The 19583-nt window shown below is 35.4% G+C and overlaps 1 protein-coding gene across 3 annotated transcripts in view; it reads left to right on the forward strand.

Moving 5' to 3' along the window:
• SANBR (SANT and BTB domain regulator of CSR) overlaps nt 1–4659 on the forward strand; it is a 63739-nt gene extending 59080 nt beyond the window's left edge. For 2 of the 3 annotated variants that reach the window (XM_051975340.1, XM_051975341.1), the window contains exons 19-21: nt 1063–1151; nt 1681–1772; nt 2734–4659. In XM_051975340.1, the coding sequence (XP_051831300.1) occupies nt 1063–1151; nt 1681–1772; nt 2734–2770 (218 nt within the window). In that variant the 3' untranslated portion in view covers nt 2771–4659. Of the gene's footprint in view, nt 1–1062; nt 1152–1680; nt 1773–2733 lie in introns of those variants that run through there. The other variant, XM_051975342.1, reaches the window with a different exon arrangement.
• The last annotated feature ends 14924 nt before the right edge of the window (nt 4660–19583 follow it).

Here is a 19583-nt window from a genome sequence, read left to right on the forward strand (position 1 = left end):
AAGGTAGCAGAAATTGAGCCAAGTTTGGAAGGGAAAACAAAACAAAAAGCATCTTTGTTTATTAATTCCTTGGATTCTTTTCCCTTGTTTATATATATATTTATTTATTTAACCAAATATTTTACCTTTCTTGATGGTTTTTAAATAATTAACCAGCTTTTTCTTCTTTTTTTTTTTTGCTTTGAGAAAGAGAAATTCTCCAAATAAAAAAATTATGTAAAGTATTTTAATCTAATTTGTAGTCATATTTGTTCAAAACTAAACTCACTCTTAACTCTTGTAAATTTGCTTCCCCTTCCTCCTGTCTGTCCAAAAAGCTTAATTACATGATCAGTCACCAAAATATTAATATATTTACTTCTTATACATAGATTTACTCTCAGAACGTGTGTATAGTCGTCATCAAACTAGTGTTAAACTCATGAAGAATAAAATTGGTTCTGGTTATGAAAGCTTAGACTTGAGTGAATCTTACTTTCCCTTGTTTTTATATTTGAGGAAAAAATCTACTCGTTTTGAATACTTAACCAGATTCCCCCAAGAGCTTCATTTAAAATTTCTTTACACTTTACTAAGAAAGGAAAACCCACTCCCATAGTACAAATCAAATTCCTCATAAAATGTTCTGGTTACAATAAGATTTGGACATTAGACATCCTAGTTTAGTCTGGCTTTTTCTTTTTTTATGTTCTCTGTTCACCCCTTCTGTTTCTTAATGGATGCTCAAAATTTGGGGATATCTAAAAATGTCCAACTTCAAAGACATTATATGTATTAATGTTAGGCCAGCCCAATACAAAATCCTCAGGAGTATATCCCTTTGATTTGTTCTCCTGGAGTGAAACCCAAAGCTACCCCACCCAAAAAAAACCTGAATTCTGAATTTATTACCAATGTGTTTTCATAAAATTCATGAAGTAACTTTGCAATTTGATACTTGTTTACTGAGGTCCTACAAAAAACATGTTTACTTAGGAATGTTTCCAAATGTACATTCCCAAAGTCTTGATTTTTAGGATCCTCACAAGAAAGTAAGCAGATTTTACTATTTATTGTGTTTAGATCAGCGCCGGATGTCTGAAATTACAGGGCACCTAATAAAAATGCGACTAGGTGATGTGGATCGAGTCAAGTCGAAGGAAGGAAAGGAAGTAAGAATTACACTTTAGTATCCTTTTCTGAGTTTGAGCATGCCTTCATTCTGATTTGAGTTGTTTTCAGCAAGGGAAAGTGAAAAGTGTTTCCAGTGTAATTCAGCTCTTGTGGACAAGTATAAAAGCACACAGAGCTTACTAACCACCCACCCAGGTACATGCAAAGGTTCAAAGTAAGCTGGGTATATGTGTGTTTCTGTTCCTGTTATAGGTCTTTAATTCAACTGGTCGTGTACTATATGACTTTCCTGAAAATTTAATATTAGTTAGATTTTGATTAATAGCATCTGTTCAGATGATCAGTAGATAATAATTGTCAATTGATCCTGCTATGGCAGCCATAAATATCAATGTAAGTATAAGGTAGTAATATGCATTAGCTATAGCAGTATTAACATCTATTATTCTGCAGATCTTTAATTTAAAAATAAATTTTCAAAGCTGATAAATGGACCCACTGATAAGCAAAATAATTATTAGAGCCAAAGTAGAATAGCTTCATAATTTAATTTATTTTACTTTGCAGTTTGCAGGTAGTATTTATTCTAAGCTTGAAGCTCAAGTCAAGGCCTCAATTCCAGTCACTACACGACAAAACAGCACAGAGAAAAACTCAAGGTAAATCAGAACCTGAATTAGTGTTCAGGAGAGCACTTAATTGGGAAATTACATTTTAAATTTCATGAAACAAATAGGAAGAAATATTTACCTTTTGTCTGGACTATGTATGTTAAACATCACATCAAAAGATTAAATGATGCGAGAAGGAAAGTAGTAATACCTGTATTTTTTTTTCTTTATGAAAGAAGTTTTATGAAGCAGTTTCAGAATTGTATTTTTTAAGTCTTTGACAAAAACCAACAATATCAGAAAGTTAGCTTTTTAGCTATTGTATAGGGTATCAATAAAATTTGAGTGCTATTTAAGCTGTTTAAGTTATTGAACATTTAAAATATCATTGGGACACTGAGTGATTTAATAAAACGTTACTTGGAGCCAAATGCTGGTATCACCAAGCTAGTTCTGCTATATTTCTATCCATATGACCTTGGGAAAGCTACTTATGTACTCTCTCTAAGAAAGCTTCATTTTTCCCTCTACCAACACAAATCAGAAACGGTCAACATTTTAACAGAAATTCAAAATTTAATGGCTACTGGCTAATGATAAGCCTCTTTGAATTTATCTAGTGGATACTAGATTGAGTTGAATAAGACTCATCTTTCCACTTCCCTTATTTTTTTGTAGATAAGGGCACTGAAAAGCTCAGAGAGATTAATTGAATTACCCAACATCATAAAAGAACTCAGTAGTTTCTCTAGATGGAATTTGAGTTAACATTTCCTGATTCCAGGTCCAGCATTTTACACTGTTCCTATTGACCCTACGCCTGATCCTTTCCATCTCTGATATAGCCATTAAGAAGCCACAATGAGACACTGCAGGAGAATAGAACTTCAGGGGAGGAATGTGTAGTAGTAAAATTTAAATTTATATAAGTCTGTACCTTTTAATTGGTAACAAGTACCCAAATGATTGATTTTAATTTTCATTTGCTTATTTTTGTGTTTTAACCTAGATCTAAAAGTCGTTTTGGTCAAAACCGTCCTGTATAAGACACCTCAGGAAAGACCTCAGATAGTAGAAGGCAGTGCTGACACCTGAAATTATTCATTTTTTGAAGCTTTTTGGAAGACTGCCATCTTTATCTTTTAAGTGACTTATCAATTGAATACTACAGATGACATTAATCAATTACTAAGAAGAGTGAATGCAGATCCAGTTAGATCTTGTTTTTTAAAAAAAAAAGAAATTTGTAAATATGCAAGTTCTTAAATTTAATCTGCTTTTTAATAAGTTATGCTATGTAGAAAATGTTTATTTATAAATTTGCACAGTTTTAAAACTTCTAATATTTGAGAACCCTAATTTATTTCTTTGAAAAGAAAGAAGCCTAAATTCTAAACTTTTTCTTGGTGGGTTTTTTTTTTTTTAAGACATTGAAAAATGACTGAAATAAGCTGGCAGTGTTATCATGCATGTGCATTAATTAGTATTGTATCATTTCACTTCTACATCTTGGGATATACCATATTGGGCTTTAGGATGAGCAATGTGATTCCCAATGATGTTATGTAGGTTTGCATGAGTGTCTAAGGAGTAACAAAGACCCCAAGATTGCAGTGTTTAAAACTTGAAGGTAAGGTAATTTTTTGTATGTTGGGCGGAATTCATTTTTCTAGTTTTATCACATAAAAATGAAAATGTTTGCTATCAGCCCTTTTTTTTTTTCCCTCTTCCTAGACAAATGTTTTTACATTTGTTCTGTGGCCTAAAAGTGCAGATAATTGCTTGGTTCTTTATGTGTTACTAGTATCATTCTGAATCTGGTAGAATACTTATTAGTCTTTGGACAAAATTAATTTAGCGAAGTACCCCAAATATGGAAGGGGTCCCAAATTTAAAAATATTTATTTTACAGCTAGTAAAATAGTTCACATTTTACAGTGAGATTACTGATTGTTTTAGAGTTGTCTATAGAGACAGATATTTGTGTACATTTGGTAGGAACACAACTGTGTGTCCTTAAAAGAAATCACAATAAAATTGTATACTGCAGATCATGTTTTAATTTTTCTAGCAAAGCAGAAGAGTGCTCAGGGAAAATTAGTTCCAAACCATAAGCACATAGTAAATGATGTGTTTGGAAATTACTTTTACTTAAATTGCTGGGGAAAAAAACCTCCTTAAAATGCACTATCTATATATATTTCAGCCTTTATTTCATTTTTAATTAAAATTATTCAAAATATTTAAATTAAAAAGCAGATTTAGATTTGTGAGAGTGACAGCTTTTAATTGACATATTAAGTATTGCACTCAGTTTACACATAGAGAAATCACTATTCCAAACAAGTATTCAACTATTCTTTTTAGTTTACTTAAAGGATTTTGCAGCTACATTTTATTTTCTCTCTGAAAATAAGTATGGCTTTGCCAAAGCCTTTGTTTCCTATTCAAAAGTTTTATTCCATTTTATGTTTTTAAAAACAGATCATAAGTTTTTCAAAGAGAGTGGTTTACTATTTAATATCTGTTCAGTATTAGAATCTTGGTATACTTTATTTTTGCCTTACAAATGATCTAGGTTTTTTCTTGTAATAAACTTTATTTTAATACCCACAATAATAAGAGAAAAATGTTTCTTAAATTTACTGACATGAAAAGAGTAAGCTGCTTCTCTCCTAGAGAGACTGACTACTGGATTGATTTTTTTTTTTGTTTGTGATTGTGCCAATTTTACATGCCAGAGTATTTCAGAATTTGAATTTCTTCAAGAAGTGCTTTTTATTTTTGTTTATGTCTGTCTGTACTACATAGCATAAATACAATTAATGTTTTAATAAAACCATATTAATAGCATTTTCTTTGTCAAACATACCCTGCATTAACTTTGAATTCCCACCTCTTTAACCAAAATAAATAAATGTTAATGAAAAATTGATTAATGAATTCAATAACTAAATTGTTTAGTTTGTTGTTCTGAATCATTCTTTCATTCTCTCCCATAATGTAAATAACCAATAACATACTCTATAATTTAACTTATACATGATTTTTATTATAAGGAGATTTTTATATTTTAAGTCAAAGTAGTCAGCATTTATTAAAGCATGTCATATGCTAGGCATTGTGCTAAGAGCTCACCAGGAAAACAAATACTAACAAAAGAAAGATGATCCCTGCCCCCAAGGAGTTTACACTCTTATTGGGGAAGACAGCATAAGCAAGGGAGCTGAAAAGTGAAGAGGGAGGAAAAGGCTTCCTGAAGATTCTGGGGGAAACTCATCAATTAGAAGTGGGGGAAGTAGGAGCAGAGGGATCTTAACAGGTGAGGCAGCCTCCTGGAGTCCTGAGCCTCCAGGCAAGGAATGGGAACCAAAGCCGTGAAGGGAATAGCTGGTCACGTGCTAGGGACACTTCTACGTGTCCCCTGCCTCAGAAAACCTCTTGTTGTTTGCTGGTCTTCTGCTGATAGAGAGTAAACAATAAACGGTTGAATGAGTAAACCTGTGGGCTCCCCCAGCCTTTCCCCAAAGCCTTTCCAGTCAGTGGGACGGGGCCACAGCATGATCTGTGTGCCAGACACTAGAGCAGGACCTGAATGGAGGACAGCAGCATTTCAAAGGGTAAAATGTTGGGCAGCTGAGTAATGACAATTCTGCACATTTCTGCAAGAAGACTCTAGGGAAAAGCAGAGAGAAAATCGCAGTTCCAGGGAGAAGTATGCCCAACGAAGCTGTACCCCACAATTCCACACAGATCTAGAAAATGCATCAGCCTGGTCGGGGTTGGCAAATCCAAGAAAAAAAGTGTTTTCAGCCCAGTTTAGGCTATAAACGTAGGTCTAAAGGCACTGGTAATGGAGTTTAGCCAGCAACAGTCTTACAGAATATTCCAGCACATCATGCAAAGGCAGACTAAAATTCTCCACCAGGGCCAGAAGAGGTCAAAGACCTATCAAGCAGAAACCCAGGTTAGTGCCAGATGTTAGAATGTGCCACTTGGCAGCTTTGCCACGCCACCCAGTTCCAGGTCAAAGATCTGAGGTGGAGGTGGACGGAATCTGCTATGAGGGTCCTGGTCTAAGGGGGAAGGCAAGCAAAAGACGTCCTAGTGGCTCTGACCCAGGAGCTGAGCAGGGTCTGGCCTCCAGCCCAGTCCATTTTATAGATGAGGAACTGAGGCAAAAGGAATTAAGTGACTTGTCAGGGTCACACAGTTAAGTGTCTGAGGCCAGATAGGAACTGCGCTCCTTGACTTAGAAGAGGAATCTAACAAGTATTTATTGACCACCTATTTTATAGCCAGCCTTTTCATTTCAGTAAAAATGGACACTCAGTTTCTGTGAGATCCTTCCCAGTTTTCACCCTCCTCTGAACTTCCAAGAAATCCAACAGATCAATAGTTACTAACAATCAGGTAGCTGATAGCTCATCTAGTAGCTTGGCTTGTTGCTCACCCTGTTGTAAGTATTGGACCCTAAGGAACTGTTCTGTTTTCTTGTCATTGATGACATAGGAGGTAATGGCTCCACAAGTCTACAGGAGGTATTAAAGTTGGAAGACTGCAAATAAAATGTAAGATAGCTCAGAGCAGGGGTGGGATGAGGGAGCTCCAACAACAGAGGATACTGAGGGAATGTGGGATTCTGGGTTGTTATGACCTTGCAGAGGGCACAGTGAAGTCCAGGAGTGCAGCCGGTGAGAAATGATGAGATGCTACTCTAGGTGGATGAAAAAATGACAAGATGGCTGTTCTGGATGCTTTCCTTAAATGGAAGTTCTGGGAAGAGCATCCATATAGTAGCAAAGCATGCTGTTTGCTGCTTTGCTTTGTGAAAAGAAAATTCACCTGGAGAAGATTTAATTCTAAGAATATATCAGAAATGTAACAAGAATCATGTTACTCATCAGGAGGAGATCTGACTCACATGCTTGGATTATGGATGCAGACTGTTCTCAGACCATAATCTTCATCTTCTATGAACCAGACCTCTACTCACTGCCCTCACTACAGAGTAAATGGGGGAAAGTAACAAAGACAATTTGGCCATCCTCCTCCCTTTAATAGAAAGTTCTCGGTAACAGCTCTCATGGTCTTAGCCTACGGGGAAAAAATAAATGGAAGACACAAATCTCCACTGCTTAATCATCTTTGTTGTTGGAAAGCTTTCCCAAGTTATTAATAAATTAAAAGCATAGGACTGTCATTTGGTTCAGTTTCCAGCTTGGGTGGGGAAAATCCCACCCAAAGTGGTACAGACCATAATTATCTCTGTATTCCACAAGTCATTATCACTGCTAGAAGAAGGAGGAGGAAGAGGACAAGGGAAGTGGGAGGGAAAGGAGCATTACCCAAATCACAATGGAGTTATTGTTGGTGATGATCTTATATCAAAGAGTAAACCAGCTTTTAAAACATTAGACAAATTCATAATTGTAAACAGCTTCTGTAAATAGAAGAATTTGGGAGTAAATTTGACATCTGGAGAAAGAGGAAGAGGGAGGGAAAGGAGGCATTAAAGCACTTTTCTGTCTCCCAGGAGGAAGAGATAGGCCACATCCGTCAGTATCCCAACCAGAGGCAGATGGCAGGTGGGATCAGCCAGCCTCAAATAACCGCTCTAATATGGATTGGAATCAAGAATTGTCTGCTGGAGAATATTCTCCCTCCATTCATGTTCCTGTGTTGAAGTTTTCTCTTTCTCCCAAACTCCTACTTTTAGTCTTTTTTGCTAACCTTCCTTTTAGACAAGGGGAACTTACACTGCCCATCTGGACTATAATATGAATGAATGTGCTGTCAACTCTGAAAGAATGTGAGTTCCTTGAAAGGCACAGGCTATTTCATTTTTGTCTTTGAATCACCAACATCTAGCAGAGTATCTGGCACATAAAAGGCATTTAATGAATCACTTTTGATTCATTAAGGTTTGTCTCTGTGTCCCTACACTGTGTATACAAAACCAAACATGAAATAATATCTTTCCTCAAGGTACTTACATTCTAACATGTATAGATTTATGTCAAATTTCTATTTTTACAAGATTATGATTAGAATTATATTATTGTGTATTATTGCAAGATAATTTGGGAGATGGAACATTATCAGGTGAAGGATCAGGAGATTTGACATAGAAGGTAATTCCTGAACTGAACCTTGAAGGAAATTGAGACTTTTCTGTCTCAATAAAGTATATGATTTTACAGTCAACTGAAGAATATGTTCTGATACCTTCCATGATGTCTATATGGTGTGATTGACTTTTTAACATCAATATTTACACAAAAAGTTAGCCTGGAGCAGTGGTTCCCATTTAGTAGTTCGTGGACCCCTTTAAGATTCCAACAGTACAAGGGGTTTGTGCTAAAAAAAAAAAAAAAAAAAAACAACAACAACAACAACAAAAAAAAACAGGCAAACTTTAAAGGCACCTTAAGCAGTAAGTTGCTCTATTATGTTATAAATATATTTTTTCTCTTCAAATAAGAATGTACATTTGAAGCATCATAGGTTTGTTTCTGCAGTGATTCAAACCATTATCATCATGCATACAAGGATTTTGATATTTGCACAGACATTATTTGAAATTCTGACTGGCACTTTTGACTAAACCAATATATTCTTGCAGTTTCTCAAATGTCATCAAGTTGTTTCCAAATAGCTACAAGAGTTTGGAATTCAATGCAAAACAACTCCAAAAAGATTGTTAGAGGAAGTGCACGTACTCTCATTTGCATTCTATACAGTGCAATAGAGTAGTTCCCTGCTTCCTCTGTGGTACTCTGTAATTTTACCTCATCAGCTTATATAATCATGAAATCAAAATGTTATGAATGCATATAAACGATATCAAATTGCTTGTCGTTTTAGGAAGAGGGAGAGGAGAGAAGGGAAAAAAGAAAAATTTAAAACACAAAATTTTGTAAAACTGAATGTTAAAAAATTGTCTTTACATATAATTGGGAAAAACAAAATATTATTTAAAAAACAAAAACAAAATGTTATGAATGTTTGCATTCTTGTAGCACAAAAAGACTTTGAAAAGCCATGATCACAGATCATGCATATTATATACCATCCTGAAATCATCATCCTATTTAAAAGTATCCTCTGCTTATATTATAATCCTTCTATCTAGCAGATTTTGAAAAAAAAAATGATAAGCTACATGAATCAATCATTTAATAGTTTCTATGACAGTGTTGCCAGTTTGTCAGTAGTAGAAGAGAAGGTCATCTCTCTTTCATTGTTAAACTTACATATAAATGTTTTAAAAAATTAAGAAATATTTACAATTTAACATTAAGCACATTTATCATTTAATATAACATTTGTCATTTTTAAATTGAAAAACAAATACTTTTAATCCTAAGTAGCTATTATTGTCATTTATTGGTTAATTTAAAATTTAAAAAATAAATTTCTATTGCTCATCAAGCTGAACTTGTAAAATTCTCCATTTTCCCCTGAATATTTGTGTGCAATCATTTTCACTTTATTCTTATTTAAAATCAAAATACAAAAATAAACTTAATAAAGCAACAGAAAAGATTTTATAGTTGTTGAACCAATTACTGCAAACCTTTGTACAAATTTTAAAAATCCAATGTAAAATTAAATTACATAACTATTATATCATGTTAACTTCAAAGTTGTAATTTATTTTTGTTGAAATGCTATTTATATTCAACAAAATTTGTAAAATAAATTTAACATGAAATATGTTAGATAATAATAATAAGCTTCCAAAATCTGGCTGAATTACTTATAATTCTTATACAATGTCCCTTGTAAAATATTTGTAATTATTATATAATTAGTTCTCTAATTTTGTTTTTAGACTTTTCACATTTATATGTAGGATAATATTTTATATTTTGTAATTTTACTTAGTTTAGAGGTTGGGAAGGCAAAAGTTATTGTAATTACTGTAAACATTGAATAAGTAAAGTTAGTGGTTTGCAACACATTTTTCTTGTTGAAAGGCATTTACAGAAGAAAAATTATTAAGAAGCACTAGTATGGAAGTTATAAATCCAAGAGGAATCTGGAAAGCTTAACGATATTCTGACACCAGCTAGCACTATAAAAGTGCAAAAACAAAACAAAAAAAAAAATCCTATTGCCTAAAGCAGGGGTCCTCAAACTTTTTAATTAGGGAGCCAATTGTCCCTCAGACTATTGGAGGGCCAGAGTATAGTAAAAACAAAAACTTTGTTTTGTGGGCCTTTAAATAAAGAACTTTATAACCCTGGGTGAAGGGGATAAATGTCCTCAGCTGCCGCATCTGGCCCATTGGGTCATAGTTTGAGCAACACCCAGAAATTTGACTGCTTACCAAATAGGCTTATAAATATAATTTGGGAATGGAGTTAGGAGAGGAAAACAATATCCACAATGACTACAACAATATAAATAGAAAGAACAACAATAAAGTAGTAAAAACTGAATGTTACAAAATTATAATAATTATAATATTACAATTAATTATAATTAGTTGAAAAAATATATGAGAAAGTAATGTCCCATTCCTGTGAAGAGTTGATAGCTCTATGGGTATAAAACATTTCTTACAGCATCTAACTTTTTTGATGTGTTAACTGGTTTTCCTGAATTTTGCTTATCTTTTCTTTGTTAGAAGAGATAACTCTTTGGGAAGGGATGAGGAACCAACATAGGGGAAAAGCAAAAAATATATATATTTCTTTTAAATATTTTTTTTAAAAAGGAAATCAGTTCATGAATTCATGCTGAGTGAAGTTACTAGAAACAGAAGAACATTGTACACAGAAACAAGATTATACAATTATCAATTTTGATGGACAAGGCTCTTTTCAACAATGAAGTGATTCAAGGGAATTTCAACAGACTTGTGGAGAGTCACCTATACCCAGAGAAGAGGACTTTAGGGACTGAGTGTGGATCACAAGATAGCATTTTTACCTTTTTTATTGTTGTTTGCTTGCTTTTTTTTCTTTTTAATTTTTTCCTTTTTGATCTGATTTTTCTTGTGCAGCATTATAATTGTGGAAATACGTATAGAAAATTGCACATGTTTAACATATATTGGATTACTTTCTGTGTAAGAGGGGATGGGGAAAAGGAAAGGAGAAAAAATTTAGAATATAAGGTTTTACAAGGGTGAATGTTGAAAACTACGCATATATTTTGAAAATAAAAAAAGTAAAAAACAAAAAAACAAAACAAGAAAAATAAAGTAATAAAATATACTTTTAAAAAAAGGAAGTCAAGGCAGCCAGGTGGCTGTGGATAGAGTGGATAGCGCACTGGCTGTGGAATCAGGCGGATCTGAGTTCAAATCCTACCTTAGGCACTTGACATTGGCTGGCTAAGTGACCTGCCTTGGAGAAGAAGAGGAAATCATCAATAATCCAGGCCCTCTCCCTTTATTTTTCCCATAATTTTTCCCATCCATTCCCCAATTAATGAGCAACTACTTTCCTTCCAATTCTTTACTACTACAAAAGGTGCTGTGGTAAACTTTTTTTTGTACACATGAGAACTTTCTTTAAGGTCTTTAACTTGGGATAAATATACAGTGTTTATTAAATCACTGAGTAAAAGTAGATTGAACACATGAAAATGAATCTTCTTAACTCCAGATTCAGAGCTCTATCTCTACCTGAGTTACAGGTACAAATGGGTGTATGTGTGTGTGTTCTATAAAAAATAAACACAATAAGATTCTATATTCTCCATATCTTTCGATAACAGCCTGTGGAGTAGACCCCAGCTGGGCCGTTGTTAGTCCTTGCATGGGTAGTGGACCACATGGAACCAAAAAACATTGTCCAATCCTACAGGTACAGGGGAAATGGGGGCAAATGAGATGCTCACTGGATCAGGTATAAGAAGCTTGGATTGTGCTAAATGTTTCAAACTCTGGGGTTCCAGCAGAACTTTGTTTGTCTTGATAAGTCTCAGACCAATGGTTGGAGAGAATAATTTTACTATAAATATCCCTCACAAGTAACCTCCTCTGACCATCCAATTTCCTGATGATGTTTGGTTCTATTTTTTACAACACTTAAGCCCCCTTCCTTTGAGGAACCAGTCCAGCTTCTTGGTAATTCTTACTGACCGGCAATCCCACTGCAGCCTGCTCTTTGCAAAAGCCTTCCTGTTTCCTTTTTATTTTCACTGAGATTGTTCTCAATGCATGTGTAAATCATTCTCAAAATTCTTTACAGAGAAAGAACTAGGAATATCAGTCCACAATTAACAATTTATTGTTCCTGTCCTTTATGGGATGATATTATGGTCCATTATTTTTTCCAATCATTTTGTTATCTTCTCTTTCAAGTGTTTTGAGAGTTATTCAGTGCCCCCCAAATTGTTCTACCTCTAACACGAACCCCTCTATCTGTTGTTGGCCTGTTCTAGCTGCTTTTGCCATCTTTTCTTTAATCCTTTTTGAAATTTCTTCACGAAGCACACAGAATCCAAATGCATCACTAGTATGGTATTAATAAAGAAAACCATTTATTATAGAAACATTAACAGTTCTTTTCCATGGTTTGGTCCATTTTCTGTCTTCCTTTCAACTTGATCTTTAAATACTCTTGGGAATGACCCTCCTTCGCTGTATATCACACCATAACTTCTGCAAATGTTTTCTTCCAATATTTTTTGATGTTTTATGAGAATACTATTCATAATATTTCCTCTTTTCTCCTTCATAAAGCTTTGTGATTGAGTATATATTCTAAATTAGCATTACCATTAGCTGCCAAGATCAAGTGATTGGTGATTAAGATGATTTACCTCATCATCATGGTGACTACTTTGACTACATAAGTTAAATTTGTGTTGGAAATGGTAATAACCTTTGTTGATAGATTGTTTAAATATATCAGATTGAAGTTATTTTCATTGAACGCTACATATTCTCAGTTTTGTTCTTCTAATCTGGTTTTGATGTCAACATTTTTCCCCACAAGAATATTGCTTTGTTTTTAATATGGCTTGTGACAAGCAATATCAAAGCCATCCACTCTAAGTTTGTCCTGACATTTTTTTTAAAATAGGCAACTTTAAAATAAGCAAAACAAAGCAAAATTCTGAGGAGAGTGATCGTTATATCTCTGGAATTAAATATGAAAAGATAAACCACCACATTTCTTTTAAAGAATATTGAAAAGAGTCTCACAGGATCTGAAAAATGTGATTTCATTGGTGTGGATATTATCTCTACCAATAGAGTCTTTGTGACTTGAAAAATATTTGAGAGTTACTAAGGCTTAAAAAATGTATTCTTCTGTGGTCATTTTGATGATAAACCAGGCCAGTCCTTAGACACTGGCAGATACTGGGATTATACCTGAAGCTAATTCAGATTAGTTCAGCTAGCCAGAGTTTGCATTCTATTGATATAATCTTTAAAAATCCAGAGTCACCTTTTTACCATAATGAGGTACCACAGTTGGTCATTAGTAAAGGCAATATACAGAATAATTACCTTGAAAAAGAACAAGAAAAAGAAATGGGTCAGACTCTAACCCTTTTATGTCAGGTATTTTTTTTTAATCTATGGGGGAGGTAAATCATAAAAGCTAGGCTGGAAAATTTCCTCAGGCTTTGTAGTTATGTAGCTCAAACTTAATAAGAAGCAAGTAATTCATACAGTAGAAACATGAAATCATTCTGCTGCTCTCTTTTTTGCACGGAGAATTTTCCCTTTTCTGCTCTGATTGTTTTTTTTTTTTTTTTTTTTTAAGTGTACTATATCACACCCACTCCCAAGACACTCTGATTCCTGCCAAGTTTAGTCACTTGTTCTCCCAAACCCAGTGCTGACCCAAAATGAGCAACTTGCTTAGTTCTACCGACTCTCCCATGTAGGTACAACAGTGCAGATAAGGCAGTAATTGCCATAAATGAATGCTTCCCACTGGGGCAATTTAATTAGGATTGTCCAAAACGTAGGAGATATTTTTTACCTTTGTATTACAGTATGATTTGAGTGGATTTGAATAATTTTTTATTTGAAGCCAGGCTTGTTCTTCTGAATCTCATTATAAAGTCAAGTTAACATATTTTGGTTCTGAATATTGTCTTTCTCACTAATGGACTGGTAATGATAATCAATGTCTATGTATGTGTTTACATATGGATATTTGCATGTATTTACACACATACACATGCATATGTGAGTGTATGTGTTACATACTTTAGTATGTAATATTGTGTGCATATTATATACCATATAGAGTTACATGCTATTTATAGTATATTATATATATCTAAATGGATACAACTGTATGTATTTGGGACTGAGCTAAGGAATGGACTTATGATTTCATTGGAAAAAAAACTCCTAGCATTTAAGGGTATTTGGTTTCTCAATTTAGTCTGGCACTTTCTCTGCAATATATACATATATATATATATATAATATATATACATACACATACATTATAGACATATAATATATATGTGTGTGTATATGTGTATATGTGTATATATATAATACAAATATATGTATATATGTATGTGTGTATATATATGTAATACAAATACTATATAAACATATGTGAAGAGATTATTATCCTGGAGAATGAATTTTTTTTCTTGTTCTGCACCTTTATATTATTTTTTTTATTCTAGTAAATTTATTTTTAATAGGCATTGCTTCATGAATCATGTATGTGAATTTTTTTTTAAGTTTGGGTAATTACATATCAATGTAATTGATGTTCTTTGTAGTCTATTTTATGCATTTAAAAACATCATCCTGAGAAGTGACCTCATAGTTTCACCAGAGTGCCAGAGAGGTCCGTGACCTAGGAAAGGTTATGGTTACCTGTCTTAGAGAGTTTCCTTAATACTGAGAGTTTAAGTGACGTGTCCAAGTTAAATGATAGTCTGTGTATATCAGAGGCAATATTTGAATTTATGGCCCCTTGGCATCAAGATGACTTTTCTTTCCACTATTCTGCCTCATAATATACATATATATGTGTAACATATATTAGCTCTATGTTATATATATGTATATGTATGAATCTATACATATCTATCTATACATCTATATATTTATGCATATGTATATATGTATATGTATGAATTTTTATTTTCATATATGGAGATAAATATTTGTGTGTATATGTGTGTATTGTGTATACAAGTATGTACACATATGAATGAATGAATAAACGAAAAGGTATTTTAGCACTTACTATTTTTGCCTGGCAATGTGCTGAACCCTAAGTATATAAGTTTATAAACACAAATGCAGCCTCTGCCCTCCGGATCTTGCTTTTTACTGATACTACAGGGGTGGCCAAGGAGAGGCAGTTAAGTCAGAAAGTTCCCGGGGTGGTTGGAGGATACACAAGAGCAGTTTGAGGCGCTCTGCCTAAAACCCTCAGAGCTGAATCATGATTCCAGAAGTCGGTGGGGGTGAGGGCAGAGGTGGGAAACGATCCCAAGCTGGGCCACTCAGGGAGAGGAGCTTTAGAGGAGCTGGACAGGAAGTGAAGTGAGTCGTGACTAGGGATTTTTCGAGAGGGACTCACCATTGAGAAGTGTAGGGCCAAAAAGTTATCAAGCTGTGCATACCCTTTGATCCAGCAGTGTTTCTATTGGGCCTATACCCCAAAGAGATACTAAAAAAGGGAAAGGGACCTGTATGTGCCAAAATGTTTGTAGCAGCCCTGTTTGTAGTGGCTAGAAACTGGAAAATGAATGGATGCCCATCAATGGGTTGCCCAATGAATGGCTGGGTAAATTGTGATATATGAATGTTATGGAATATTGTTGTTCTGTAAGAAATGACCAGCAGGATGAATACAGAGAGGCTTGGAGAGACCTACATGGACTGATGCTAAGTGAGATGAGCAGAACCAGGAGATCATTATACACTTCGACAACGATATTGCATGAGGATGTATTCTGATGGAAGCGGATTTCTCTGATAAAGAGACTTAACTGAGTTTCATTGGAGAAATGATGGACAGAAACAGCTACACCCAAAGAAGGAACACTGGGAAATGAATGTGAACTATTTGATTTTTGATTTTCTTCCTGAGTTATTTTTACCTTCTGAATCCAATTCTCCCTGTGCAACAGGAGAACTGTTCGGTTCTGCAAATATGTATTATATCTAGGATATACTGCAACATATTTAACATATATAGGACTGCTTGCCATCTTGGGGGGGGAGAGGGAGGGAGGGGAAAAAAACGAAACATAAGTGATTGCAAGGGATAATGCTGTGTAAAAATTATCCTGGCATGGATTCTGTCAATACAAAGTTATTATTAAATAAAATTAAATTTTCAAAAAAAAAAAAAAAAAAAGAGAGAAGTGTAGGGCCCCTGAGGTGGGAAAACTCTTGGAAAGGCTAGGGAGAAATTGTTGTGCCACAGTTCTCTTTAAGTGTCCTGACTCCGTTTCCCTGCACCAGTCCTGAGTTCTATCTCAGTTTCCTTAACAGTTCTGCCTCAATCCCCTTTAGTTGTAAAACCCCCACCCCCTGGTCCATTAAGACTGAGGACCATTTGCTTTACTCAAGATAAGGGGGAGTTCAGACTTCCTGACTCCTTCTGTCCTCAGGAATTTACTTCTGTTTATTCAGACATCCTGACTCTGGCTTTTAGTAAGAATTTATAGCCTGCCCCCCATCCTGACAGAGCCAAATGGATCTGTGAAAAAGTTTCCCGCTTCTTCTCCCCTTCTCTTTGTTTGTAAAAGGTATTTAAGGAGTTGGGATTCATCCCTACATCTCTGCATTCTCTGAGATAGATGACAGTCTCATCCAGCCCTGAACCAACATGGATCCACTGGTCCCAGTATATCTCTCCATTTAATAAACTATTGAATTGGTCTCTAATCTCTGTCTGACTGGATACCTTGAGACGAGAGTCCTGTCCAGTCAATTATGCTCTCCAATTAGTAAAATATTAAAAACTCTCTAATCTCTCTCCCGCCTCAGTTTCTCCGGCATTACAAAATACAGATTCCTTTTCCAAGCTGCCTTTCTATTATTCTGTTATTATAATGATAATTATTGTAACAATAGTTGTATAGAAGTTTCCTCATTGGGTAATGACCAATGCCAATGAAATCACAGGGCCAGTTTCTGTTATATTTTATTCTTGGACTAGTGGACTTGAAGACATGGAAAGTGGAAGGTGAAGGTGGGGACGTAGTCAGGGAGACAGCGACTGTGGCAAGGGATCAAGTGTTTTGTCCCTGGAGGAGCCAGGAGGCCGGTGCCCAGGGATCAAAGAGCAGGTGCTGGAGGGGTAGGCCGCAAGGCCCCAAACAGGGAACTTTCTCTTGGTCCTGGAGGCGATGGGGAGTAAGGAGGGGGATCTGCACTTTAGGAGAATGACTTGGACACGGAGTGGAGAATAGATTGAGAGGGACGGACCCACCATCCGTCCCCTGTGTGGTCATCAGACCTGAGACGGAGGCATCTTACAGGAGATAAGGGGGCATATGGGACCCATCTATAGTCTGTAATCGTGCCCCTGCATCCATGTGCTGTTCAGTCCCGTCTGACTGCGCGCCCCATTTGGGGTTTTCTTGGCAAAGTTCTGGGGGCCATTCCCTCCTCTAGCTCATTTCCCAGATGAGGAAACAGAAGCCAGCAGGTTACGTGTATTTGCCCGGAATCCTAGACTCGTACACGGCTGAGGTCAGACCTGAACTCACGAAAACGAGTCTTCCTTGGCTCCAGAGCAGGTGTCCCCCCGAAATGCCCAGTGCACATACACACACGTAATCACTGGGCTATAAACCCCTTAAAGACACTGCCTCTTTTATCCCCGGGACTTACTCCAGTGCTTGGAAGATAGTAGACACTCAATAAACAGGTTCACACACACGTGTGTGTGCATAATATATGTATATGTGTGTGTTTGTTACCTGAAGAAAGGAAAAGAAAAATATATATCATGTATAACATGTGCGTATGCATACATGTCTTAGAAATAATCTGTCACTAAGCTTCAAAAACTACTTTTACTTCTCTTGACAATCTTCTATATGCTTAAAAAAAGAGAACAAGATAAATGTATACATACACACACAAACACACACATGTACGTATTCTATGAAGTCAAAATGATGGATCTCAAACGCTGCCTCTGAAATCAACAGACTCAGTGAGGAGATTATCCCTGGCGGTTACCAGGGCAACTGTGAATATTCAGCAGATATCTTTTCCTGCTGAGAGGTCAAGAAGGAGGAAGACTGAGAAAAGGTCATTGGATTTAGCAGTTAGAAAATTCATCTTTGGTAAACTTAAAAAAAGCAGTTTTAATTCAATAGGGGATAGCTGAGGAAGCCAGGATTTCAGCTTCCTTGCTTTCCTTGTTTTCATTGTGTTGTTGCAATCATATCCTATTAGACTGACCTTTTCCCTCAAAATGTTTTATCTACATAAATTTTGTGATTCCAGAAATGTTTCACTGTTTTGAACACTAGAGGGAGAAAGCAACCTAGCAGAAATGACATTACAAAATCAAAACAAAAGGTGAATAAAAGATACGTAATGTTTTTGAGAAAAAGATATGCCTCCTGAGACTATTTTCTTTAGAAGCTAGAATTACAGACCTGCTTTTGTCCTTCCTTTTATCCCAGGATCCTTAGAGTTAACGGAAGCCCCAAACAGAAGAGATAAATTTAATTTTCCTTACTTTCCCCCTAAAAATACCATGTAGGCTGTTCTCTAATTTAACCTGAGTTAGTGCTGGCTGCCCAGGGGAAGAAAGGAAGAAAACAACCATTAATTAAATATCTATCTCATTTTTTAAAGTGCATGGAAGGTTGTCAAGAGAAAGAAAAGGGTTTTGAAGCCTGGTCATATTTTGGTTTTCCTTTTTTTTCCTTTCCACTTTCATCAAGTAAAAGTCATCTTCAAATATCATTCTAGAATGGAGGTGACTTGTCATTGTCTGACTCCCAGAAAGAAACATCTTGGCTCAAGGCCTCCATTTCCTTACCTTCCTCTCCACTCTCCCTAGATTTCTACTCTGCTGTTGAACTTTCTTTGTTTATTATTATTATTATCATTACCAACAATAATAGTTAATAATCACATAGCACTTACCATGTGCAGACATTGTGCAATTTATAATTGTTATCTCATTTTCCCCATAACAATCCTGGGAGGTAGGTGCAATTGTGATCCCCATTGTACAGATGAGGAAACTGAGTTAAACAGAGGTAAAATGTCTGATGTTGCATTTGAATGATCCTGACTTGGATCTGGCATACTATCCATTGTGCCATCTACTAGATGCTCTAATTTACTATATCTGATCTACTAACTGCTCTAGTTTACTCTATCTGATGCTCTAGTTTACTCTATCTGATCTACTAATTGCTTAATCTAATTATCTTTTAGAACAGAGGTTTTCATCCTTCTAGACCTTTTGCAGCTTTTGATCCTGTTGAGAGGAGGAATCCTGGACATTCTGCCATCCTGGTGGCTTTGGGGATACTGTTTATTCCTAATTTGTTCTTACTTATTTGTCTTTTCCTTTTTCATCTCTGCGGAAAAATCATTCATCTTCTGCTTCCTCTGAGCGAATGTCCCCCAGGATTCACCTAAATTCATACAGCATTTTTTACATCTGGGTATTTACATATAATGCAGAAAATCAGTGGATTTCTCTCTCCTTCCCCACCCTATGTGCCGGACAAGGGCACTTCTCATGGAGATGGATCCCTTTTTACATTCTTGCTGAAGAATATAAATTTTGAGATGAAGAAACAAATCCTTACTGATGGTTCTCATGTCCTTGTACTTGTATCAAAGTTGAATGGTGGCTGACTCAGGAGGAATCCACTTATTACATTATAAGATTTTTTATTGTACATGTATAACTA

This window comes from Antechinus flavipes, chromosome 2, assembly GCF_016432865.1.
Source record: "Antechinus flavipes isolate AdamAnt ecotype Samford, QLD, Australia chromosome 2, AdamAnt_v2, whole genome shotgun sequence".
NCBI classification, from domain to species: Eukaryota; Metazoa; Chordata; class Mammalia; order Dasyuromorphia; family Dasyuridae; genus Antechinus; species Antechinus flavipes.